This window comes from Drosophila erecta, unplaced genomic scaffold (assembly GCF_003286155.1).
Source record: "Drosophila erecta strain 14021-0224.00,06,07 unplaced genomic scaffold, DereRS2 tig00000021-arrow-pilon, whole genome shotgun sequence".
NCBI classification, from domain to species: domain Eukaryota; kingdom Metazoa; phylum Arthropoda; class Insecta; order Diptera; family Drosophilidae; genus Drosophila; species Drosophila erecta.
Window position 1 is genome coordinate 14307810 of NW_020825198.1, and position 25939 is coordinate 14333748.

Below are 25939 nucleotides of genomic sequence, written 5' to 3' on the forward strand. Positions count from 1 at the left end.
TTAAAATACAATATAAAATTCTTGTTAAGAAATTGATTACCATACACTGAAAGGGATATTTATTTTTATGTTTATTCGTATATAGTAAATAGTGAGGTCTTTAAAGTGAGTAGTAAAAATTGTAAAAATAGAAAAATATTGGCATCACTGGTCGACAGTAATATCTCGGCAACGTAAAGCGGTCACACTGGTCGTCTGTTACTAAAATAAAATAACACATTTTTGTTTGAGATTGTGTACAGCTGGACATTTATTTGGAATATATAGATGCCCCGCCGCCATGTCCGCTACGCAACGGCAGAAGCAATTCGACATGAACCGCAGCCGTGCGAATAACTTGGCCAGCAGCGGCACCGGGTCTGGCAACAACAACAACACCACTGGCAGCACGAAAAATGTGGTTTCCCCGCAGCACAATCAACGCAAGCTACAAATCTCAATGGAGCGCCTGCAGGTGCAACAGCCGAACACTAGCCGCCGGGCAGCCGGTTCCAACTGGATGGCCGCTGCAGGCGGAGGAGCAGCAGCAGATGGAAGTGAAAACCAGGAGGCCAAGGCGGCGGAGTCAGCACCACTGTCCAAATCGGCGCGCATGCGCATGAAAAAGAAGGCACACCGTAATCGCTATTTGGCCATGGACTGCGAGATGGTGGGCGTGGGACACAACGGGCAGGACGACATGCTGGCACGCGTGTCCATCGTGAATCGCGTGGGACAGGTGCTGTTGGACAAGTATGTGAAGCCGCGAATGGAGGTCACTGACTACCGCACCAGCGTATCTGGCATTCGGCCGCAGGACATCGCGAACGGTGAGGACTTTGCCACCGTGCAGAATGAAGTGGTGAAGCTGCTACACGGTCGCATTCTGGTGGGGCACGGGCTGGGCAACGATCTTGCCGTACTGAGCATCCGCCATCCGATCCATGATATCCGTGATACGTCGCGCTACAAGCCGCTCTGCAAACTCGTCTCTAATGCCCACACGCCCAGCCTAAAGCGCCTAACTATGGCCGTTCTGGGTCAGGAGATCCAAACGGGCGAGCACAATTCCGTGGAGGATGCATTCGCCGCCATGAGTATCTACAAGCGGGTTGCCGCCGACTGGGAGAAGTACCTGGAGAAGAAGCGGCATCAACAGCAGCACTTTTAGCAGCTCACTCGGGGAGCCCCTTTTGCACTCAGGGGATGGAATTCGGTAGTCTTAAGTTGATTAGAGTATACACGGGTTTCACTCACGTGGAACTGTTGCTTAATTGTATAAAATGTTACAACCTAAGCCGTAGTTCTTTTTTAGAAGGTGTTGGAGCGGTTTTTCAGCACGGGTGCCATTCAAAAGCAGACTACCTGATGATTTCTGAGCCTTTAGTTCTCCCCTTTGATTGAAACCTTTTTTCTTCATATTTCTTGAAAAGTCATAAAAGGTGTACGTAAACTGAAAGTCTTATTTCGCTATTAGGAAATTATACAGGAATTAACTAAAATTATCTCTGTGCTAGTCTAATATTATACATTTTATCCTTAGTATGTAACAGGCCTAAGAAGCCGCTACCTCTTTCGGTGGAGTTCGGCTAGTGCTGGGTCCGTGGATGGCCTCGTGGCGTTCCATTAGCTCTCGCCAGGGATCCTCCAGCATGGAGGGATGGAAGTACTGGCCGTAGGAGCTGCCGCTCTGGTTGTGCTCCCTGTTCTGGTGGTTCCTCGGATTCTGATCCCAGTTGGGTTGGTTCCTGCGATGGAAGTTGCCGCCGCGTCCGAAATTCCTGCCCTGACCGTAGGACCGATGGCGTTGCGGCTCCTGTGGGGATTTGTTTTGGTAGAAATGCGGAACACTTTGCTGGCCCTGTTTGTCCTCGTAGAAGCCAAAGCTTTGATTTTGTGGCTTCTGCTGGCCACCGAATTGCTGGGATCTGTAGTCTGCGGACTGCGATGGGTACTGACCGCCTTGTGGGCGGTAGGGCGGCTGGTTGTTATAGTTCTTGCGAGGTGTGCTCATGGCTATCAATCGTAACAGTCTATTTAAGCCAATATGGGCATATTTTCTTCGATATAAAACGTAAAACAAATGTGTTCTTATTTTAAGTGTGACCGTTCGTAATTACCACAAATATGCCATAGCATGTAAGTTAACTGGTTTGAGACTTGGCTAAACGCAGTTTCAGGCATATTTAGGATGTTTTTCGCAAGTGTTCGGCATTCGTGCGCAGACCCAGCACGGTCACACTGTCCGGAATATTCGTGTAGCGCGGTTGTCGTGCGGTCGGTCGGTCGGCAAAATAAAGTGCATTTAACTGCAGTTGCTCTCGGTTCTCACACTCCTCGCCCACAGACCGTGTCGAATGCGGTATGTAAGGCAAATTGTAAGCAAATTGCACACCCCTCGATCGGAAAAACCTGCAAACAAAGCAGAAGAGGCGTCGCCTGCCGCAGGAGCCTTTCATCGAAATCTGGTCCTTTGTCTGTGTTTGTGTGCCTGCATCCGTGTATCGCTGTACGTGTGTGCGTGCCTGTGTGTGTGTTTGTGTGTGTGCTAGTGGCAGTGTGCTTGTGTGAGTGCCGCCGTTGCACCACCAGCAACAACAACAACAGCAGCAGCAACAAATTGTGTTTTTGCTTACATTGTCAGAAAGAATTAAATTAAATTGTACAAATTTTGGCACCCAGCACTTTTTACACTTTCTCAAACCCAAAAAAAAAAAAAATTAACCAAAAAAAATTATAAAAAAATAAGAAAAAACACGCCCGGAAAATAGTCATTTTCGATTGGCCAGTTGTGCTGAGCGTTCGATAGCAGAGAAACAGGCAGCAGCCGCTTTGGATATCTTCAACGGAATCAAAGAGCAACTTTCAAGTTGCCCGGAACGCACCCGTGCCCTTTGCCGGACTGTATGGGGTACCCTATCGCTGTCCCTTAGCACAGCGCTCCAAGCGGCGACCATCGAGGACGCCATCGGCGGCGGCGGCTCCGGATCGCGGGGATTACAGGATCCAGGGGGAGGCGGCGGAGGAGGAGGAGGCGGCTCCGTCTCCGGCTCGGGCTCGGGTCGCTTTGCCACCATAATGGGCGCAGTCAAATCGCGAACCATCACCAGCGCCGATGTGGACGCCGATGAGCAGCTGCAGCATCCCCATCCGCATGCGCACCATCACTCGATGCGCAATGGCCACCAGCACAACGGTTCCATCTCCAGCGGCACGCTGCAGAAACAGGATCTGCGCTACGACATCGGCTGCAGCTCCCAGTACCAGCATGTCAGGCAGCCGAGCTTGCGAAGCCGGAGCCAGCAACCCATGCCCACCACGGATGAGCTGGACCGGCGATTCGCCAAAGTGCTGGTAAGATGATCCCAATTAGTCGACAAAAAAAACAACCTATGCTTTAAAGATCAGCTATATTTATTGAAATTTGCAAAATTTTCAACACTAAATTTATTTTGAGCGTTAACAGTCTTATATTTCGGTCCCCTTTACCATTCCAATCCCAAATGACAAGAAATTTGCAAAGAAAAATATTACCATGCATTTTTCTAGGTTACTCCGATAAAGAAGATAATTTCAAAGATTTAAAAAACATTTTGTCTTCTGCTCATTTAAAACTGAAACATTATTGCAACCTGACATTTGCCCAGTTTAGTACTCATAAATAATTGTACACACCTTGAAGTCTTCTGGTAGTAAAACTACGCATATAACCAAAATAAACACAAGTAATTTATGGACTCATTTTTAAATAACTAGCCATACATTTATGAAAAGCGTTGCATAGTTTTTGGCCAATAAAGTTCCTTTTAATTATTAGCTTCAAATTTTTTTTCATATACTTTGTATAACATTGGAACTTAGAATACATTTATATCTATGTACAAATGAGCTATTTTGGGATCGACAAATAAATTTAAATAAATAAATTGAAATGCGTAAATGGTGCATGAATACAAATCGATCTTTATAGAGAAATCTTGTTAAGCTTTTATACTCGAATCGAATGTTTGGAAGCAAGTATATCCCCTTTTTCGAATCGGTAATATTTTTTAATTCACTAGAAGAAATGTTTGTTTATATTCAAGAATACATTTGGGAGATTCAGTTTGCTTAGCGAATGTAGTAGTTGGTATATAGAAGCTTAAGGATTGGCTTCCTGCCCCAGCCCGTTTTTTCCGCCCTCGCATTTGTTGCATGTGATTGATGACCTCATCGAGTGTGCGGCGACTTGTTCGCTTGAATTTTTGTCAGCCACACACACACACACACACACACACATGGCGAACGTGAGTGTTCGCTGGTGTTCGTGAGTATCTCTGAGTTTGTATCTGCGCCTCTCCCCAGTTCAAGTCGATTCGGTCCCGTTCTGTTCTCCGCTCCGGCTTGCACAACTCCCCAAGCAGGGCACAGTGGACTGGGGTCTGAATGGAAACTACCATATATGTACATGTGTGCTGAACAGCTTAGCTAATCCCATGTTTGAAATTGCATTCATAATATCCTCTTGCACTGAATTATTTTAAGGTAGTAAGGTTCAACCTCCTCAATGCTTCTGTGATCATTACAATTGAAGGAATGACACAGTTCTTTTGAAGCTAACTTTAAATACGCCCACCACTGTTCTAAAGGCGTGTGCCTGCCAACAGAATTCGTTTGTCATCCCATTAGGCGGTTTTTTCTCCGAACAAGGCTGCGTAATTAAGATTTTACGAGTAAACGGCGAGTAAAAATATTGCCAAAAAATAAAACATGCCCAGAATAGAGCCAAAGAGCTCTCAGCGCTGACCGTCATAAAAGCGTAACGGATAGTGACCCACAGCCGCCATTTGATTCGCCTCCAACGTTGCCCCTCGAAAAAGCCACTCGAATTCGGCATGGTAATGGCAATTAAAGCGAATTGATCGATTGTCGCCCTCTCTGTCGCACTCGAGTCACTCGCTGACTCACCGCCTCACTGGACCGCCGGCATATGGGTCCGCTCGCCTGCCCTCCCTTTCTCGCACTCGGCGACCGCCGAAGCTGCTGGATGAGATGGCTTCCAGATCGCGGCTTATCTCTCAGTCCAACTGAACAAAAGCAAAAGGGGATGGCGAGGGCAGAACTCTTTATTTATATGGCGCAGCTTGAGCTCTCAGTTATCGGCAGTCAGTTCAGTCTGTTCAGTCAGTAATATGAGAAATGCTCCTCCAACGGGTTTCCCACTTATCTGCTCATTTTTGGCATTATGCCCATTCCCAAGATCTTTTGTTTTGATCTCAAGGCTGTAAATACTGCTCTGAGCATATGGAATGTTGTTTAAAAATGCAATATTTATTATATTTATCTTCTTAATACATTAATAAGCTCATATACTTGGCACCTATTCTTATTTTAATCCCACAATTTCTCCACTTCCTTTTCGTTCTGTATGATCTCATGGTTGTAACTTCTTCCGTGCGCATCTCGATAAGGAAGCACGTTTTTATTACTCGTATGCCATTTTTGGGGACACAAAATATTGATTCGTTTATCAAAGCCATTAAGAATTATAAGCTTTATCCCTAATATCTACCATTTGAGCCGAGCAAGTAAATATGGTATGGAAGTTTATATTTAAAAAGGTTTTGGATGAAACTATGCAAAACGTTTTAAATAAGATTGTTTTAAAATACAATGTCTTTAATAGACAGTCAAATCTTTTTATCAATTGTTATCGCAGACATAAAAGGTTGCCCCTTTACCCATTATACCCCTGTATAAGTATAGATTATCACAATAGATATGGCTGTTAACCCGCCTAATCTAAAATAAACCCCAATGCCCATTCCGTTGCCAATTTCTAGTCCAATATATGATAATTCAAGGGTATTCCCGATATCGACAGACCTTAGATAGCATTTGCTATTCTGGGTCTATTGTTTGTTCAAAATTCATTGCCTTCTTTTCGCACTCAAAGTGTGTGTTTTCGTCTGTTTACCTATGTCTGTTATTTTTTTCATTTTTCGCCCCTTGATATTGTGTTTGTTTGCCATTTCGGTGGCATTGTGGCGGTGCTGGCACTGCTGGAGGTACTGGTGGTGCTGGAGGTGCTGGTGGGACTGGAGGTGCTGTGCCGGACCCTGGTGGCCTCGCCCTTGCCTTGTGTCTCCGGCTTGCCTTAATTCGTGTTTACCTTAATTTAGGCAAAAGTGCTGCTCGCTGGCCCATTGCCACTGAAGTGGAATTGACTTCCCTTGGCTGGACTGGACTTGACGGACCGGAGACTGGCAGATCCAATGCGCCAATGTCCGTGCAGTCGGCTTCCGATCGACAGCAATTGCTTGTCTGATTCATAGTTTAAAAATAACAACAATCCGACAATGTGGCCGCTAATAATTTGCCGTTGGCTGGGATCTAATCAGACGCAGTTGGTGCAGGCGCATGTGTTTCCGGTTAAATTACACGTATGTCTATTTGTTGCAAGTTAATTCTTAATTTGTTTCAAATCCGGCTTCTTTAAGCTCTGCCGCGTGGGTTTATTGAACTTTTAAGATGGAGGCTGTGAAACTTTTGCAAATAAACTAAGTTTCATTTAAGAAGGTTCTTTATTGAACTTACGTTTAAGTAAGCATTATCTTCTTTCTTACTATCACATAGTATACACCTAAATTATGCAAAAGTCTTATAAATGATACAAACAACTCCTTTAGTTGGTAAATTGATTGGCTATAAAGTTTAAAAAGGCAATTATGAGTTTATGTAAAAAAAATATGCAGTTTTCCTTTTGGCTCTTTGTACGGCAGATTCCAGCTGTGATATTTATTGTACTTCTTCTGCGTACAAATGAATACAAATAACCGCAGGGGTTACTGTTTGCATGTGTTTGTTTACTAATTCACTTTAATTGCCTTAAAATTGGCATCAAGCCAATAAAATCTACAAAGCTTATTCAATTGAAAGTAAAAGTGCATTTAATGCAGCTTCAGAGAGTCGGGCTGCAAATACAAATGAATAAAAACGTTAATGTGATGGCATTATTGAAAGTTTTGACTTTCAAGAGACTTATCTGCGGTTTAAGTTGTGGGTGTCATTATTCACATAAATTGACATAAAAACAGTGAAAGACACAAAGACTAAACCGCATCAAATCCTCATCCCCGATCGCTTACCAGCTTTCTCAAGCTAGCCAACTTTCACTCGGCTTAACATCGTTGCCCAAGAGTCTTGGGCCTAGAATCAATATCTATAAACAATTGCCTGCAGGGGCGTAGTTAAGGTGAGGTGATTCGGGGTTAGCCGCCTCTCCTAATGACTTTGCCAGTGGCTGACAAACCGCAAGGCAGTGAACCACAGAAGTTATTGTTGTTAACATTGTTAGGCAATCTTGGCCCATCCGAAGGCGGGTTTCATTGTTTTTGTTTTAATGTGCTTGGTATTTTGAAACTTACCTTTCGAACCTTTAGAAAATCGATAAAAAGTCTTGCTAAGTGATAATAATAACATTTTGTGAAATGTATTTTATCTAGCATTATCAGAATAGAAAATAGATTTTTTTTGTACAGTATTAACTGTATTCGACGAGTTATTATTTTGTTTTATGCTTTACCCGAACTCTATTGGCAGCCCTCGATTCATTCAATGGCAATACATTCATGGCTTTGCTAAACGCATTGTCCATTTGGATTTTCTTTATCTAGTGAACTCTGCAGAAAAAATGAGACTTCCACATTATGTGAACCCCTTTATCTGCCTTGTAGGGCAAACATAAGTTTATCTTTTCTGTTCACTTCCTTTGCGGTCGGCAAAAAAAGAGCATAGCAAAAAACCTACTAATGATAAAAACATAAGACCATCTGTTTTTTTGCGGGGAAATGTGGATAAATGCTAATCGACTGCAGAGTTCATGGGAATCTAATGTTAGATAATTTACTGAATCAAAGGAAAACGGTTGATCAAGTAGATCTTATTTTATTCTAAGGGATAACAGCTCGTGCCGGAAACTAAATATTAGTCAGAGTCCTGAAATATATCTTTATCGGTAAACGAATCATAAAAAATCATAAAAATCATAAAATCATAATCATAATCATAAAAATCATAAAAATTGTACTCGGTGTTTTTTATCGCAGAACTAACAAATACATTCAAAGTTATCAGAAAAAAGGAAGTGCTACCTTTTATAAAACCGTTTGGCGTCTTATAATCTTTTGAAGTATAATACTTGTGCTTTAAAATGATATGATAGATTAACAGAAATAAACACTAATAAATAATAAATAAACACAATAAACATCACTTAACACACATGTTCCGATTGCGTTCATGATTCGCATGAAAAATAATGTATAATATCGCATGAGGTTCGTTCTTAATATGATATGAAATGTACTTAAGGTTCCATTATTGGTCGGCAAAACGAATTAAGGATAGTGAATATCATCTGCCTATTACTCACAGCTTACAACATTGATTCCTTCAATGTCAGTCATATTTCCCTTATTGATCAAGCTGTTTGTTTCCAAATGTAATAGGTAATTGCTAGTCGAGGCAATTGTTTCAACAGTTCGACTTAGTCACTTCCAGTACTGGCTGTTCATAATTTTTATATGAAGTTCTATAATAAATACCTCCGCAGCTTACTCATTTGGCATGAGCGTAGACAGATTGAAGTTTAATGGGGGTTGCGAGGCTTACAGTCCGTAGCGTCCCATTATGCACATACACACAAATGTAGATAGAGGGGCACAAAAATAAAACAAATTTAAAATGCGTATCCGGTATGCCGGTCAAGTAATTCATTATATACAGCGTATTTACTACATCATGTCCAATTTATATAGTAAGTTTTCGCTTTCTGGCTTTCGGAGCCTGTCTGCCCTGGCATAAATATTGAAGAGAGCTCTCGTCTTTGTTACCTTGTTTATTATTCTCTCTTTTTATGCACTCTTTCATTTACTTATTTATTGTTTTGTTATTATGAAAGGCGCGTAGAGGCAAATCACTCAGTCTGATGGGCTCAGACCGTAACGGACAATGGACTGGGAGTGGAATCGATGGGGATGACGGGATGGATGGGAGTTGGGTCCCAGTGGGCTCACCCATAACATTACAATTAATTAATCAATAAATTTTGCAATCATTCTCGCAGTTACTCACATTCCTCTGAGTATGTAAAACATATTACGTTCGTATGAAGCAATGAGCACGTAGAAAAAAAGTTAACAAAGCCTGAATTTAAGATAATTGTAATAATTGTTTAGCTTAATTAACACTGGGATAAGCTGGCAAGCTCCATGTAAATTTGCAGTAATTGAATGGGAAAAAACATTGAGCAGAAAGCACTTTATTATTATTATCATGTGAATAAAAACATCTTGGACTGGAAAATAAACGAGGAAATTAATTTCACCGTCTCAGAAAAGAGATTAAATTCTTACTGATCTTGCGTTAATTGTAGTTTTATTCTTGATAAAAACTGAGGCCAAAAACCGATTGAATCTGCTTAATAAGTTTAATCATTTTATGGTTTCAATGTCACTTTTCCAATACGCTTTTCTGAATTAATGACCTTTCACAAGCAAAGTTACTCTTAAAACTTAACAGAGAAGCTAGCTTTGAAAATATTATTTTTGTTTCCTTAAAGTATTTGCTTAAATTTGTTATAAATAGGTTTAGGCAATAAATGCTTCCTCGAAAGATGTGAAGTGATTTGTTTGACAAGTTTGGGTCTACGAGTTATAATTTATTCTATTGATGATCTACGGCCAGAGATGAAAATCGGTTTCGTTCCCGTGCATTTCAACGCACTAAATACTTTCCCTTTATTCATTTTATTCCGAATGTGCATCCGAAATTGTGTGGGTATGCATTTTGCATTTATTTTCCGTAGCTCCCTCCATCCTCACCACGCCCTTTGGCCATCCTCCTCCCATTATTGAGTGTGCGTGTGTTTGTGTGTGTGTCTAATTAGAACTTCCAACTGCAGCTGCACCCATAAAAAAGGAGAAAAAGTGGAAAAATTAAATTGAAGTCACGTAAGCATATTTGCCGATTTCATTATGGTGCATTCCCTCCCGTTAAATTGTACATTTAACCATTTTACACAATCGTCTGCAGTCGAGCAGGTAAATTGGTTCTGATTATTTGATTTTGCTTTATGGTTCAGTGAGCTGCAGCTCTAATCTGAACATCATGTCTCTCGGTTGTTCTGAAATATTTGTATTTAAATTATACAAGGTTATAACAAGAGTATTCATTTTCCATTTAAGCTGCTTCAAATATCACATTCCTGACATCTCTTCGCTTAACTTTCCTTCTGTTTGTTGGGTCTTCTTTATGGTGTCGCAACTCTTTAAATCTTTAAATCTACCTCAGGAGCTATAGTACTCCAATATTTACTTGTGCAATGAAACAAAGGAGTCAGCACTCCAGAGATGCAAGACTGAGGACCATAATACGCGGTATATTTGGGGCTTGCCAATTGGCTGAGTGCCATTTCCAGCATTTACCATTTCTTCGAAAATATATCTTTGCTAATGCATTTCTTTATCTGAGGATCAACGCTTACTAATTTCATTCTTGTCTTTTCATTTGCTTTGGCGACAGGCTTCGATGGACTTGCCACCTGATAAAGCAAAGTTGCTGCGGAACTACGATGACGAGAAGAAGTGGGACATGATATGCGATCAAGTGAGTAACGAATTCTGGTTAATAATAGCTAAGATTAGTTATAGGTATATAGCAATACAAATCATTTATATAACAATGAATAATAATGATGAATAATAGTGCATTTATCGTACATTAAAGGAAGTTGGAATTATGGTTTTAATAATGGTATTTTTGTGGCTTGACGAATTATTCATAACTATAAAGATTACATTTTTTATTTTTAATAACACATTGCACATTTTGTAGCTAAAAACTCTGCTATCAACCTCATTGTGAGATTGCGAGCTGTTTCGTTCCCAGTTTTGCACTTTGGACCCATTCTTGGCGCAGTTCAAAGGGGGGTGACAATAGAAACATGGACATGGACTCAGTGGGGGTCTTGCTGATGCCGACACCTTTAGCACTGACCTTTAGTGGAGTGGAGCAGGCGCCGCTCTAATTAAGCTCTACTAAATGGCTTTGCGCAATGGAATTGTGTGAGCGTAGGCCAGTTGGAATTCCTAAGGCTTTTATGCCTTGAGCGACTTTTTGAAATTCTCTTTCAATTAGTAACTGCCAACTGGGTTGCAAATAGCTCAAGCAGGTCGGCTCTTGATCTTAAAGGTAGACAAAAGCTCTTGAGGTGACAATAATAGTAATCTGTTCATTTCCTGGTAACATACTCGTATGTGATAAAAAAGTAGGCTTGGCTATCTGTAAGCACTACTTCATCCGGTAGCTTCTGTTTAACCTGTTGACTTTTAAGCTCACGCACTATTTTTTATAGGAATTTAGGCTAGAGAGTTGAATCATATTTAATCACACGATTTAATCATATTATCGTATACCTAACCAAGCTGAACTACGGAATTTTTTTGTAGTGTTTATCATATTATCCGTATACCTAAACAAGCTGAACCCCGGAATTATTTTGTAGTGTTTTTATCCGAGAGTCATTCAACAATAATTGCTGAACTGCCACAAATAAATTGTAGGACATGTGTTTAAGTATATGTCGCTGTCTGTCTAGATAGATAACTATATGTATAAAGACACTGCGTATCAGCTTTGTCAATCATTAAATCATTATGCAGTGCGTGCTGTTTTGTGGCTCGCGCTTTTGATGTATTTTTTGCCGCTTCGCACACCAGAGTCTTTAGTGATTTAAATGCGCTCGCTGAATCCAAAACACCAAAAACATTTTGGCAATGAGAGCGACTCTAAATTGGCTTAGAATAGGGCAATAAATTGTATATGTACGAGTGCTATTCGCTATGTGGACAAAATTTCAGTTTGCGTGTTATGTTGACTGCTGCTGTTTTTGGAATATGACGAAACTATTAACGTGTGCGCCAGAGCGTGCCTCTTTTTTTTTTTTTTTTGGTGGATTATATCTATCTAACCATCCATCCATCCATCCAACCAGCTATCTATCCATCTCACTTGCAACTGGGTCACTGAATTTTCAAGAGCTGCACCTAGGAAAATAACAACGGAAAACAACGGCGACGTCGAGCATAATATATTCGCCATCGGCATTTTGGTGGAGTAGCTCTCGAAAAAAAGATCCGAGGCAGGAATGCTCAACACTCTTCGGCACTCTGGTACTCACGTCAAACATTTTCTGCCATACGATAAAATATCTTAAACACCCAACACGAATTGCTGCTGCTGTTGTTGTTGTTGTTGTTGTTGTTGGTGGCTTTATTCCTACGACTATTGTTGTTGTCCATGTCGTCGTCGGTTGCCGGTTCCTTAGCCGCCTGCATGCCTGCAACCCAGACCTGTTTTCCATAACTCAGGCCCACTGCACAGTGGGTCAATTATTGGAAAGTTGATGGAAAAATTGCAATACAAGTAAAGTGAGCTGTACAAGTTACGCAAAAGGAGAAAGGCTCTAAAGTCCAAATATCAAACTTATATAACAACAAAAAAATTACATTTATATTTCAAAAGTTGTATTATCTATTATGGAACTAAGGCCAATTGCTTTTCTTTTGAACGTGATTATTTAACTATAATTCTATGTCTAGTATGAAAGGAAATTAAAGTCTGATTCATGATCGTGTCAAACGAACAATACATGTAAAAGTAAATCAACTGAAGGAAGCCTAGTTGAATAGGCCCACAATTGGCAATTACGTTCAAGAAACGGAATATATTTTTAAGATAAATTTGCCAACATCCTTTATTGAGTTTACTAGCTGCATTTGCATATACCCAGTCCACAGTTGCACTCAAAGTTCGTTTAGTCATGAAAATGAATGAAAACGCAGCCCACTGAAAGACGGACAGGGAGACAATGGGACGGACAGGTCCGATGGACAGGATGGTGGGATGGTGGGATGGTGGAGGTGAAGCTAGCCACTCGAGGACGTGGAGCGGAGTGAGGTGAGGCCAATCCCATGGACTCGGTCCTCGCCACATCTTCCTGTCCCTGTTGCCCAGTTGCTTCGCGTGCTCACAGTGACAAAATGCAAATTATTATGACGGCGATAAGTTGCAGTTTTTAATCGTTGGAGCCGCTTGCAGCGGTTTACATATCCGTATACGTATACATATGGGAATATGGATATCTGTGCGCCTGTATGAATGCTGATATTTTTCTCCAGCTCTCTTTGACTGGGAAAAAGAATCAAACTGGTTTTTCTCTAGCTGCAGTTCGAACCCGAACGCAAACGCAAACCCAAACTCAAACCCAAACCAAAAACCAAAACCAAAACCCACACATAGTTTAGGTTGTAGTCATGCGTTGGCTGTTGGTGCTGTTTCTGTGGCTTTTGGTGGCTGCCTTAGTTGCCTTAGTTGTTGGCATAGTTAAACAAAACCCATAAACAGACGCAGGCCAAAACAAGTATACCACGCTTCATGCTTAAAAATGTTTAGAGTTAGGCAAGCCATCGATGCTTACATATGTGTTCGGGGGAACCAAGACTCCACCGGGGGGATTCGATTGCGGTAACATAAACATCTACGAAAATATGCAGTTAAAGCACAGAGGGAACAACAAAAGTAAAAGCCGCTAAGTCTCGGTCTAGTGTTAATGCATGTGGTATCGCTGAATTTACCCACCGATCCACCGATCCACCGCCAGTTGCCCGATCACTGGCAGTTCGTTGAACAGCGACTTGGGTAACTCCGGCAGAGATGATTTCAGGGGCCATTAATGTGATACAGGGAGTAATTATTTATTAGGCAGCGAGTATAGTATTTCTGGTGTTAAAGCGTCAATATAACTGAAAACGATTGTTAAAACGTTTTCAAGAAATATAGCTGTTTTATTGGCTACGAAACCTTGCCTGGCAATTGTATCTGTATAACTTCTAAAAACATGAACTAACCTGGATCTTATTGGCGGACATAACTCCAATTCGTTTGACCTTTGTCACTGGTCAGTCAGCCGTGTAACATAAAGTCTGTTAACTGAAGTTCAGTAGCTCAACGAGTTTTTCTACTCAGTGTCCGAGCGCCACCTTTGAAAAAATTCTTCCACATTGCAGCTTATTGTGAGACTTCCAATTAATTTACATTTTCAATTCTTTTATAGGAAATGGTGCAGGCAAAGGATCCGCCCTCACATTACTTGAGTAAACTGCGCACATACTTGGACCCAAAGGCATCAAGGAGTCATCGGGTACGTTAAGTTCCTAATACGACATTGTTTCTAGTTTCCTGTAGTAGTTTCTGTAGTGTGGTTTCTGGTTGTTAAACTCAAAATAGTCTAAATAGACTAAACATGTATACGACTTCTAAATAAACTATTAGGCCAAGCTAATGGAAAACTAAAGTTAATAACCCTACTTAAAATTTAAATCTGTTGTTCCAATATTAATGTGTAAATTTCATTTCTCTACTCACAACACTGACAACACACCACGATCCACGATTCCCACACTATCGTCTTTCCTGTTTCTACCCATCTCTTTCTCTATTTGTTTGTCTACCTCCTGGCACCTGCACTATCCCAAATCGATCGTCGTCCTGGTCCTCGCGCTGCTGACTCCATCAACTGCATCCTGTCGCCTGTTTCCGGCCTCCCGTCATCCTATCCTCCACCCTCCCTCTCTCTTTGTACACCTACAGCTTTATCTCTTCTACTTTCTTTGTCAGAAACGGAAAATGGTCGGCGAGTCCACGTCCACCCAGGTGCTCCGCGATCTGGAGATCTCGCTGCGCACGAACCACATCGAGTGGGTGAAGGAGTTCCTGGATGACACGAACCAGGGTCTGGACGCCCTGGTCGACTATCTCAGCTTCCGGCTGCAGATGATGCGGCACGAGCAGCGCCTTCAGGGTGTCTTGTGTGCCTCTGAGGAGCGTCTGAATCTCACAAACGGCGGCGATGGCGGTGAGATGGTGATGGGAAACAGTAGTTCTGTTAGTCCTGGTGGAGGTGGTGGTCTACTGTCCCATGGAAACAGTGCGGGACATGGTCTGGCCAATGGCACCCTGGACTCTAGGCAGCAGCACACAATGTCCTATGGATTCCTACGACCCACCATTGCCGATGCCCTGGATAGTCCTAGTTTGAAGCGAAGGTCACGACATATTGCCAAATTGAACATGGGTGCTGCCACGGACGACATCCATGTGTCCATTATGTGCCTGCGAGCGATCATGAACAATAAGTATGGGTTCAACATGGTCATCCAGCACCGCGAGGCCATCAACTGCATTGCCTTGAGTCTCATCCACAAATCGCTGAGGACGAAAGCCCTGGTCCTGGAGCTGCTGGCAGCCATCTGTCTGGTAAAGGGCGGACACGAGATCATTTTGGGTTCGTTCGATAACTTCAAGGATGTGTGCCAAGAGAAGCGACGCTTCCAAACCCTCATGGAGTACTTCATGAACTTCGAGGCCTTTAACATAGACTTTATGGTTGCCTGCATGCAGTTCATGAACATAGTTGTCCACTCGGTGGAGGATATGAACTACAGGGTCCACTTGCAGTACGAGTTCACGGCCCTGGGCTTGGATAAGTATCTGGAGCGAATTCGACTGACAGAGTCGGAGGAGCTGAAGGTGCAGATATCAGCCTATTTGGACAACGTTTTCGATGTGGCTGCCTTGATGGAAGATTCCGAAACAAAAACTTCAGCCCTGGAGCGAGTCCAGGAGCTTGAGGATCAACTTGAGCGAGAAATAGATCGTAACTCAGAGTTCCTCTACAAGTATGCGGAATTGGAGTCGGAGAATCTTACGTTGAAGACGGAACGCGAGCAGCTGGCTATGATTCGGCAGAAGCAGGAGGAGGATCTTACGGTGATGCAGCGGATGTTGCAGCACAACGAGCAGGAATTGAAGAAGCGGGACACACTGCTGCACACAAAGAACATGGAGCTGCAGACGCTTACGCGTTCCTTGCCACGATCCGCCTCCAGCGGAGATGGTTCTCTGGCGAATGGTGGCCTCATGGCTGGTTCCACTTCGGGGGCAGCCTCTCTAACTTTGCCACCACCTCCGCCTCCAATGCCCGCCTCGCCTACCGCAAGTTTAGCTGCTCCTCCGCCACCTCCGCCGCCAGCACCACCGGCTCCACCACCACCGCCAATGATGCCGGGCTTCAGTCCGCTGGGCAGTCCGAGCGGCAGCCTCACCTCGACGGCGCCATCGCCGCCACATGCCCCGCCCATGCTGAGCTCCTTCCAACCGCCACCGCCTCCAGTGGCCGGCTTTATGCCCGCTCCCGATGGCGCCATGACCATTAAGCGCAAGGTGCCCACTAAATACAAGTTGCCAACCTTGAACTGGATCGCACTAAAGCCTAATCAGGTAGGCACAATGATGTGCATTACATATAATCTTCAATTTTACTAACTTCATTTGTTCAGGTACGTGGTACAATATTCAACGAGCTGGATGACGAAAAGATCTTCAAGCAAATCGACTTCAACGAGTTTGAGGAGCGATTCAAGATAGGCATTGGCGGCGCCTTGCGCAATGGTAGCAGTGGAACCGAGGTCGATGGGTCGCTGCAGTCCAGCAAACGCTTCAAGAGACCCGACAATGTCTCGCTACTGGAGCACACGAGGTTAAGAAACATTGGTGAGTGTTCTGTATTATCTTTTCTATTTCTGAATCAACTGACTTTTCTCTATGCTCTCAGCAATCTCCCGTCGCAAGCTGGGTATGCCCATTGACGATGTCATCGCCGCCATTCATAGCCTGGACCTGAAGAAACTTTCTCTGGAGAACGTTGAGCTGCTGCAAAAGATGGTGCCCACGGATGCCGAGGTCAAGTCCTACAAGGAATACATCATCGAGCGCAAGGACCAGCAGCTACTCACCGAAGAAGACAAGTTTATGCTGCAGTTGTCGCGTGTGGAGCGTATCTCGTCCAAGCTGGCCATCATGAACTATATGGGCAATTTTGTCGACAGCGTTCATCTCATTAGTCCGGTGAGGAAATATTAATATTAGGCACTTATTACGAATGAAATTACGACTCGGGTAAATATTATATCGGTTTCTATGACTAATTGTTAAGTCATGTGTCAGCTGGTTTACTATTCGTTTTGTTTATTTTGTTGGACAATAAGAAGGAAACATATCTCTGTTTATAAAATTAGGAATCCGAATGCCATCAGCATAATTGCACTTTGATCAGCAAGAAATTTGAGCACTTTATTATTGACACATTTACGAATAATCAAATAAATATATTATTCTCTTTATTCTAGCAAGTGCAATCGATAGCCGGAGCATCGAATTCTTTGAAACAATCGCGAAAATTCAAGGCGGTTTTGGAAATTGTCCTGGCTTTTGGCAACTATCTCAACAGCAATAAACGGGGACCAGCCTATGGCTTTAAGCTGCAATCGCTGGACACGCTGATCGATACAAAATCCACGGACAAGCGATCGTCGCTGCTGCACTATATTGTGGCCACCATACGGGCCAAGTTCCCGGAGCTGCTGAACTTCGAAAGCGAACTGTATGGAACAGACAAGGCTGCATCGGTGGCACTAGAGAATGTGGTGGCCGATGTTCAGGAGCTGGAAAAGGGCATGGATCTGGTCCGCAAGGAAGCTGAGCTGCGAGTGAAGGGTGCCCAGACGCATATCCTGCGGGACTTCCTGAACAACAGCGAAGACAAGCTGAAGAAGATCAAGAGCGATCTGCGGCATGCACAGGAAGCCTTCAAGGAGTGCGTCGAGTACTTTGGCGACTCCTCGCGGAATGCCGATGCGGCTGCTTTCTTTGCATTGATCGTACGCTTCACACGAGCGTTTAAGGTGGGATTATTTAAAATGATTCCTCATTACCCTACTAATATGATATCTTTGGTTATTTTAGCAACACGATCAGGAGAACGAGCAGCGTCTGCGCCTGGAAAAGGCCGCTGCGTTGGCCGCTTCCAAGAAAGAGAGCGATCAGGTGCTAATGCGCAACAAGGTTAACCAGAAAAAGCAACAGGTGAGTGGAGGCCATCCACCACGAAGAGCTCGCCAATAGGCCCTCTATCGCAGGGTGCCCAAGTCCGTATTAACGGTTCCATATGTCTAATCTCTATATGCACGTATCGTTTCAAACCTGATAACCTGTTATGATTTGTTTTGATCTCGTTTGATTTGATTCATGCAGCAAATACATTGTCTGCACGACTTTGCCAATCAGCAACAGAAGCAGCTTGTCCAATCGTAGCATCCACCCACCGGCCACTTCCTCAATCTAAGCACGTTAACTTGGTTATTTGGTTGACTCACACAAATCACACCACACTCTGACTAATTCCCAACTGGGGACGGGAATTCGAGGGGGGGCTTGGTCTGAGCTCGTGCCGCAAATCCCCGCTAATCCATTACCAAATCAAATCGAAATCCTAGTTGTTGCCCATTGTGGGCGGCATATGACGGGATATGTTTTGTGTAAAGTTCCCACATTAGTGTAAGTCGCCTGGCTTGTCTCTACCTGTCTCCTAACACTGTATTTGTTCAGACTAATCCTGCACTATTGTGTTTCCTAATTCCCGCAAAATTCCTCGACAAATCCAGTCTACATCGACTATTTGATTTCACATGTGTACTTATTTAAATTTTGTATTCGTGACATGCCTTGCGCGCTGCCAAATTTATTTATTTTGGATATTATTTGAAATATTTTGAAATACAGAAAATGGTTTAAAAACTTATAAACAAAATATTCGAATATTAGAATGTAATAGCTTACCAAATAATAACAGAATAAATATCTTTGGATTCTTATAAAACTTGGAAATTTCCGATCCTAAAAATTTGCACTACAAGATATGAATAACCTTTTAGTAATAAGATTTTGTACCTTGGTGATGGTTTACCTTATCTAATGCTTACCTGTTTCTTTTTCTTTAATCCCAATCCGGCTTGGCCTCGCTTGCTTCAAAAAAAATACGAAATGCAAACAGTTGCCCTCAAACGGCGCATTATCCTTGCAGGAAGCTGTCATAAACGAGCTGAAGAGCAAGGCGCACTCGGTGCGCGAGAAGAAGCTACTGCAGCAGGACGAGGTGTACAACGGAGCCCTGGAGGACATCCTGCTCGGCCTGAAGAGCGAGCCGTACCGGCGGGCGGATGCTGTGCGGCGGTCGCAGCGGCGGAGGATCGACAATAATCGTTTGTCGCGCACCCTGGAGGAAATGGATTGTTAGGACGAGGAGTTAGGAATCGAGATCGAGATCAAGTTCGACGCAATCGAGGCAATGACGACGACGGGGCAATGGCAACGAATCGAAAATCAAAATTCACACTGAAACCGAAACCGAAACAGCAAAAATGAAAATATTACAGATACTGCAATATGTGATTGGGCGATTAAATTGTTTTCGAGACACTCTTACACATACACAAACTCACATTCCCTTCCATGCAAATCCCTTTATTTTCGAATATTTCTCAATATATTTTTAAGTCAAGTCGAATACTACCGTATCTAAGAATCCCTATTCTCAACGGAACTTTTAGCAACGATAACCACAAGCACAACATCCATTCTGTGAATCACGTCTTCAATTCGTAGAAACATTTTTATCGCCAAAATTTTGTTTTATAAAACGCATTTTAATTTGATTGCTTAGAATTTAAGTTGAACATGAAAAATTGAATGGTGTATTTATCAAATCCTTTATTGTTAAATAATGATTTAACTTTTACCCTGTGTACATACATATACTTACATATATATCGAATTATATATGTGCTATTTAATTGTATTTTTTAAACTTACGTTTTAACCAAATACGAAATACTTGCTGCATCCATCCGAGATGGCAAATCCGCATGAATATGGAGATATTCTACGTAACTCCGAATTTTAATTAATTTTATTAAATTAGTAAGTCAAATAAGCAGTGAATTGTATGAGAAGGAAGTAAAATGCATTAAACTTTTGTATATTTTTCTATTTAATCGATTATTTATGTTGTTATTTTTTCACTCCGCACACAGCCAGCTACAAAAGTCCAAACAAACGCCAAAATATTGCATGCCAGAGGAAATCATTTTTAGAATATTTTACACTCAATGAACTACACATTTTATAAAATTTTATTAAAATTTTTATACAAAGGATATATTAAACTATATTAAAAATATTCCATTTATAAGCCAATTTATTCTCACGAGCAACAACAAATTGACGAAGACTGATATAAAGCAGTTTACTATAAAGCAGCAGAAAATTACACGCAAATAAAACTGAAAAGCTTTTGTAATCTCTTTTGGATAGTGTCTTCTCGCGATATATAGATACTTAGATGTATATTTAAAAATGCAATAACGAATTTAGTTGAACTATAAGCACAGTTTTATTGTATTTAAATATTTACAAGTGCCATCGGCATCCTTATGCATATCCTTTCAATATCTTCTCCTGTTTAATTTGCCAAAAGAAGGAAATAGCGCAAGTGAAGTGAAGCGCAGCGTTTTAATGCAAACATACACGATTAGCACGCTCTGCATTGTTAGTTCTTAAATATTGTGTTATTTAATTTGATAAGACGCCAGCATGGTATACGAGGAGCGAAAGAGAAGGAAAATCGATATATTAAATATAAAATGCCGGATCTTTTGTACACATTTACACGACTATATTGAACACTCGAACTATTTTAAATAAAATATTAACCCAATAAATTAGCCAAAAACAAAAGTGTATTTTCATTTTGGAACGTAACTGAACGTAACATTTCTATAAAATGTACATTACCAGTTACTACGAGCTGTAAAATCCATTTTGGTAAAAATCCAGAATCTGTTCTCACTTGAATTCGAAAAAGGGTTATGGTAACGGTTTCGCATTTTGTTGATGGGAACAGTTGTGAAGGGGGCCATCTCTAATCAGCTGTCTCACTTGTTGCAAGTATCGGCTCAGCTGACGCGCAGGCTCCCATCTCTAATAAAGCAAAAGTAAATTCCGCAGAGAGCAGAAGTTTAGTGCGAAAATGATTTAAACCAGGAAGGAGCGCACTGAATTCGCACACGCCCACGTCGAGAATGTTCAAACGCACTTTTAAGGTGGTCTATCGGCCCATCAGGAGCAACTTTGTGCTGCTGCCGGATCAGTACTACGGCGTCGTCTCGACCTATGTAAGTGTCCAAAGGTCCATGCTCCATGCAGATTAGATACGCCAAAGATTAATCCGGTTAACCATTGTGGCATTCTGATTAGGACACGGGCTGCCTGAGCTTGCAGTACAACGGCCGGACGCACTACGCCTCCTGGGCGCCACAAAAGGGCGGCGGCGGCATCAAAGACACTGAGATTGGGATCAATGCCAGGGCGGCCAAGGAGATCGGTAAGCCATTACTTAACGGCCGGATGTGCATCGGTTGCCAATGTGCCGTAATATTGGACTCCGGCCATCTGCCCCGCACCTCGTACACTCGTACACTCGCACCCACTTACCCTTTTACCCTTTCTTGCCGTAGGTCTGCACGAGAATGATTTGGTCAAGTGTGCGCTCATCGCTGACGTTCTCAACCTGCGCAGCGTCCACGTTACCCCCGTCTCGTCCAAGGACTGGGAGATCATTGTGAGTGATGGTTTCGCCTGCTTGGCGGCGTGGCCAGCGATCAGCGGTCAGCTTAAAAATAGACAAGTCCGTTTATATCGGATTATCATTTGGCGCGGGCGTGCGCTTGTTCTTTTTTTATACTGCCATTGCTTGGCCGGCATTGCCATTGACCCGCTGAATTGATTGAATTAATTTGAATTAACTATTTAATTTACTAATTAATTGATTTTATTAATATGACTACGTTTTTGCAGGAACTTAGCACTGAAAAGATATCGGGCAGTGTGCTGGAGCAAACTCGCATAGTGAATTCAACGCAGATCCTTATTGTTTGGATTAACAAGTCAATGCAAGTGGCGCTGACAGTGGGTAAATATTTGCCATCAATTAAATTTCGTTTGTATTCATTTCGAAACCATTTTATCAGATCGTCTGAAGCCGCACATGAACTACGGGAGAATAGATCACAATACGGAACTCGTGGTGGCCCCCAACCTGTACAAGGGACTGACCAATGGAACATCAAATGGTGTTATAGAGGAGAACACTAAACTATCCAGGAGTAAAACCACTGCCCAGGTCAAGGATGAGCTGACACAGAAGCCAACGCCCTTGACGCATTCCTCCACGGTGTCCAATGTGAAAAATACTATACAGAGGAACAAGCGGCAGGATCACATGGAGCGCCTTAAGAAGGATCTGCGCCGCGAAAGCTCGCGCAGTTTCGAGTTCCGTGTGATACGAGGTCTATGGCGAGAGCAGGCTCAGGAATCGGATGTTTTCGTGAACCGGAATCATCTACCAGAGTTCTTTGATCTGGATCTGTTTTATTGCATGCACACTGCTGCCGACAAGGATTACTATGTGAGAGTGCGCACAGTAGAAGATGATATAGAGGACGATCTACCAGAAACCATTCATCCATCGATCGAACTAAATGCCAATCTAATGAAATTGCTGGGCATCAAGGAATTGGAACGAGTCGTTTTAAGGCCTAAAACTACCGTAGCTAACTTTGTGGAAAAAATTGAGCTATTTGCCAACAAGAAGACGCACTACAAAATCATGGAGAATGCATTTAAGCGATTTGTGATTGAGCGAACTCAGCATAAGCCGATGCTCTTCAACCAGGAGGAGGTGGTGCGGCTGGAGGATGATTTACTGGTTACTGTCGGAATTCTACCAGAACATTTTCGTTATTGCGTGGTGGACGCGCAGTTCCTGAAGGAATCCAAGATCTATGCAGCAGATCTGGTGCGTCCCGTTGGCGAGGTTATCAAGGAGCAGTCGCCACCGACTTCACCATTAAGTGTTCAGGATCTCATCCAGTTACCGGAGTACGATAAGATTGTGGATCAAGTAGTTCAGGAATTGCGCATGAATCTGTGCCTAAGTGCTGACAATTCCGTCATGCGTCAGTGCAATGTCCTGCTCGCTGGTGCCTCGGGAACGGGTAAAACCGTTCTTGTGGAGCGTATTTTGGACCAGCTGTCACGCAAGCCGGATTATTGTCACTTTGAGTTCTTCCACGGATCGCGAAGCAAAGGCCGCAAAACGGAGTCCATTCAAAAAGACCTTCGCAACATTTTCACCAGCTGCTTGCAGCACGCCCCCGCCATTGTTGTGCTAGAAAACTTGGATGTACTGGCCCACTCTGCTGGAGAGCAGTCCAGTCAGGATGGAGAGTACTACAATCGCATGGCGGACACTGTGTATCAGTTGATTGTTCAGTATACCACAAACAATGCCATTGCGGTAATCGCCACCGTCAACGAGTTGCAGACCCTCAACAAACGTCTAAGCTCACCAAGAGGAAGACATGTTTTTCAGACTGTTGCTCGTCTGCCCAGCTTGGAACGAGCGGATCGGGAGATTATCCTTCGAGAGCTGTGCAGTCATATCAATGTGTCCAAGGACCTGGATCTTGTTAAGTTCTCCAACCTCACAGAGGGCTACCGGAAATGTGATCTTGTGCAGTTTGTGGAGCGTGCAATATTTTATGCTTATCGCATAAGTGAGTAGTTTGTATCATAAATATGCAACTGTATGTTTTCATGTTTAATTCTCTTATTTCCAGGCAAGACCCAGCCTGTTTTAACCAATGATCAGCTTATTGAGTCCTTGGAGCACACGAACTCGTACTGCCTGCAGGGCATTCAGAGCAATCAAAGGACTGGCAACGATGCGGAAGCCAATGAAATGCGCGTTGAGGAGTTGCCTGGCCTGGAGTCAGTTGTGGGAGTTCTAGAGGAGGTCCTTATGTGGCCATCAAGGGTGAGCTCTAAACGAAATATATGTGTTTACTATAATATATTATATCATTGTGCATTTCTTACAGTATCCCACCATTTTTAACGCCTCTCCACTGCGCAATCAGGCCGGAGTACTCCTATATGGGCCACCAGGAACAGGTAAAACCTACCTGGTCGCTCAGTTGGCCACATCGTGGAACCTGCGCATCATTTCTGTCAAGGGTCCTGAGTTGCTCGCCAAATACATTGGCCAAAGCGAGGAAAATGTTCGAAACCTGTTCAATCGAGCACGCAGTGCCCGACCATGTGTGCTTTTCTTCGACGAGTTCGACAGCTTGGCGCCGAAACGTGGACACGATTCCACGGGGGTCACAGATCGAGTGGTAAATCAGTTGCTCACGGAACTGGATGGCGTGGAAGGACTGCAGGGAGTTACCGTGATAGCAGCTACATCTAGGCCGGAGCTGCTGGATCCCGCGCTCCTTCGATCCGGTCGCATTGATCGCTTGGTGGAGTGTCCTTTGCCGGATGCTCAGGCCAGAGTACGTATATTTGACGCACTTAGTTCCACCCTCAACCTTGATGAGTGCGTGGACTTTGAGTGGTTTGCGGGAAAAACTGCAAATTACACTGGCGCCGATATCCAGAGTATTCTGACCTCGGCGAACATGGCGGCGGTTAAGGAGGCGCTAGCTCAATTCGGACATGAGGTGAGCTGGGAAATTCTTTTCACCGGAAACGATCTATTTTATGGGCTATGTTTCTATCTGGTTTTTAATATCATCATCCTGGTTACAAATGTAACATAAATTTAAAATTCAAATACTTTTGATTCGTTTACGTGTTTGTCCTTTAAATCAAATTGAAATCAATGCTATTTCCGGCAACACGGATTGGTCACGTAGTTCTTATTCTCTGGCGACGTTACAAAATAACATTGATTTCTTATTGCTTTCCCAGAAACTGCCAAAGAAAATCTCGCTGAAGCAGAAGCACCTTGTTGAGTCGTTCCAAACCACTCGTCCTTCGCTCAGCGCCTCCGATGTGGCCAAATATCACAAAACGTAAGTGACTTGTCTTTGCTTTTCTTTTTGTTACCTTTTTGAATATTCATTTGTAGGTATGCTCGGTTTACGAACAAGGAGAAGACTTCGAGGGAGTTTGTAGCCAAGCGTGCGACCTTGGCTTAAAGACAAAGACTTATAAGCTTAGCATTATTATTTTAAATTTTATTTCGCATATTTGTACATTGGCGCAATATGTTGTTGGAATACACAAGCCTTAGGTAGTACATATTTCATTAATCTTTTTGTTGGGAAATAAAAAAGACGAATTTGTTTTCATGATTAGTTTGTAAACGTTATATTTCAATTACATTGTATACGAAGAGCAGAAAGAGATGTTCAAATCTAAGAACCAATATCTTGCGCATGCTGACCTCGGTAAACATGAGCGCTGTTAAGGAGGCACCGACCAAATGAAGACGTCAGGTGAGTTGGTTATTAATTCACCGGAAATCGTCTTTAGCTAAGCCAAGTTCTTGGTAGCTAGTTTGTACAGTAGGTCCATCCTTACCGTAATTCCCAACTGTTTCGCATTTCTTCCCATAGCCCCAACAAGTGCATCGAAAACGCATTTAACTATTTTTGGGTAGATTACGTGCCCGGCATCTGGATCAGGATTTTGGCCTATGCGGGAGCAGCAGCAGCAATAGCTGCAGCAACAGAGATTTTTTGGATATCAGTCACGTAACGGATATTTCCTTATTGATATGCGATTACCGCGCATGCGCACGTACTGCACACCACTAAGACAATGGACACATTTTTCTTTTGCATAAATTAAGCCGCCAAGCAAACAAACAGAGGGAACCCGAAGGCCAGATAATAAAGAATTTCGACGAGTCGAAGCCACCGCAAACATGCTTAGAATAAAACCAACAAGAACCCAGCAGCAGCAGCAGCAACAGCAACAATAAAAAAGAAAGGAAACCGCTCAGGAAAAGTACCAGCGAAAACAATTGCAACATGCGGGAGGGAGACCACCTCGATCAGGTAGCCATAGCCCATACGATCCGATCCGATCCGAACCCATCTGAAGGATCCTAGCA

General features: G+C 42.9%; 4 protein-coding genes across 9 annotated transcripts; 3 read left to right on the plus strand and 1 right to left on the minus strand.

Moving 5' to 3' along the window:
• Positions 1-135: 135 nt before the first annotated feature.
• Positions 136-1276, plus strand: LOC6545536 (RNA exonuclease 4). Its single transcript, XM_001972668.3, has one exon. The coding sequence runs from the start codon at positions 281-283 to the stop codon at positions 1148-1150; it is 870 nt and encodes a 289-aa protein (XP_001972704.1). The 5' UTR covers positions 136-280; the 3' UTR covers positions 1151-1276.
• A 148-nt stretch (positions 1277-1424) lies between these two features.
• Positions 1425-2133, minus strand: LOC6545593. Its single transcript, XM_001972669.3, has one exon. It carries the CDS (start codon positions 1991-1993, stop codon positions 1535-1537), a length of 459 nt encoding a protein of 152 aa, XP_001972705.1. The 5' UTR covers positions 1994-2133; the 3' UTR covers positions 1425-1534.
• Positions 2134-2195: 62 nt separating this feature from the next.
• On the plus strand, positions 2196-19477 carry LOC6545594 (formin-like protein). 6 transcript variants are annotated; one of them, XM_015158475.2, is made up of 9 exons: positions 2196-3333; positions 10543-10626; positions 14135-14221; positions 14671-16359; positions 16419-16632; positions 16694-16986; positions 17268-17822; positions 17884-18003; positions 18971-19477. In XM_015158475.2, exons 1-9 carry the CDS (start codon positions 3058-3060, stop codon positions 19211-19213), a joined length of 3561 nt encoding a protein of 1186 aa, XP_015013961.1. In that variant the 5' UTR covers positions 2196-3057; the 3' UTR covers positions 19214-19477. The 6 variants fall into 6 exon arrangements, with proteins under 6 accessions (XP_015013961.1, XP_015013960.1, XP_015013958.1 ...); XM_015158474.2 differs by having other exon boundaries at positions 14698-16359; XM_015158472.2 differs by having other exon boundaries at positions 14698-16359; positions 19001-19477.
• A 1437-nt stretch (positions 19478-20914) lies between these two features.
• LOC6545595 (peroxisome biogenesis protein 1) lies at positions 20915-25178 on the plus strand. The gene is made up of 9 exons (XM_001972671.3): positions 20915-21149; positions 21232-21358; positions 21492-21595; positions 21832-21946; positions 22005-23591; positions 23655-23851; positions 23916-24539; positions 24790-24893; positions 24950-25178. Exons 1-9 carry the CDS (start codon positions 21057-21059, stop codon positions 25017-25019), a joined length of 3021 nt encoding a protein of 1006 aa, XP_001972707.1. The 5' UTR covers positions 20915-21056; the 3' UTR covers positions 25020-25178.
• The last annotated feature ends 761 nt before the right edge of the window (positions 25179-25939 follow it).

Bases quoted from the DNA above. Each gene is read 5' to 3' on its own strand.
- LOC6545536 (XM_001972668.3), top strand. From the start codon at position 281: ATGTCCGCTACGCAACGGCAGAAGCAATTCGACATGAACCGCAGCCGT.
- LOC6545593 (XM_001972669.3), bottom strand. From the start codon at position 1,993: ATGAGCACACCTCGCAAGAACTATAACAACCAGCCGCCCTACCGCCCA.
- LOC6545594 (XM_015158475.2), top strand. From the start codon at position 3,058: ATGGGCGCAGTCAAATCGCGAACCATCACCAGCGCCGATGTGGACGCC. The intron at 17,823-17,883 runs GTGGGATTATTT...TGGTTATTTTAG, and splicing joins GCTTCACACGAGCGTTTAAG to CAACACGATCAGGAGAACGA. The intron at 18,004-18,970 runs GTGAGTGGAGGC...AAATGCAAACAG, and splicing joins TTAACCAGAAAAAGCAACAG to TTGCCCTCAAACGGCGCATT.
- LOC6545595 (XM_001972671.3), top strand. From the start codon at position 21,057: ATGTTCAAACGCACTTTTAAGGTGGTCTATCGGCCCATCAGGAGCAAC. The intron at 21,150-21,231 runs GTAAGTGTCCAA...CATTCTGATTAG, and splicing joins ACGGCGTCGTCTCGACCTAT to GACACGGGCTGCCTGAGCTT. The intron at 24,540-24,789 runs GTGAGCTGGGAA...TTGCTTTCCCAG, and splicing joins TAGCTCAATTCGGACATGAG to AAACTGCCAAAGAAAATCTC.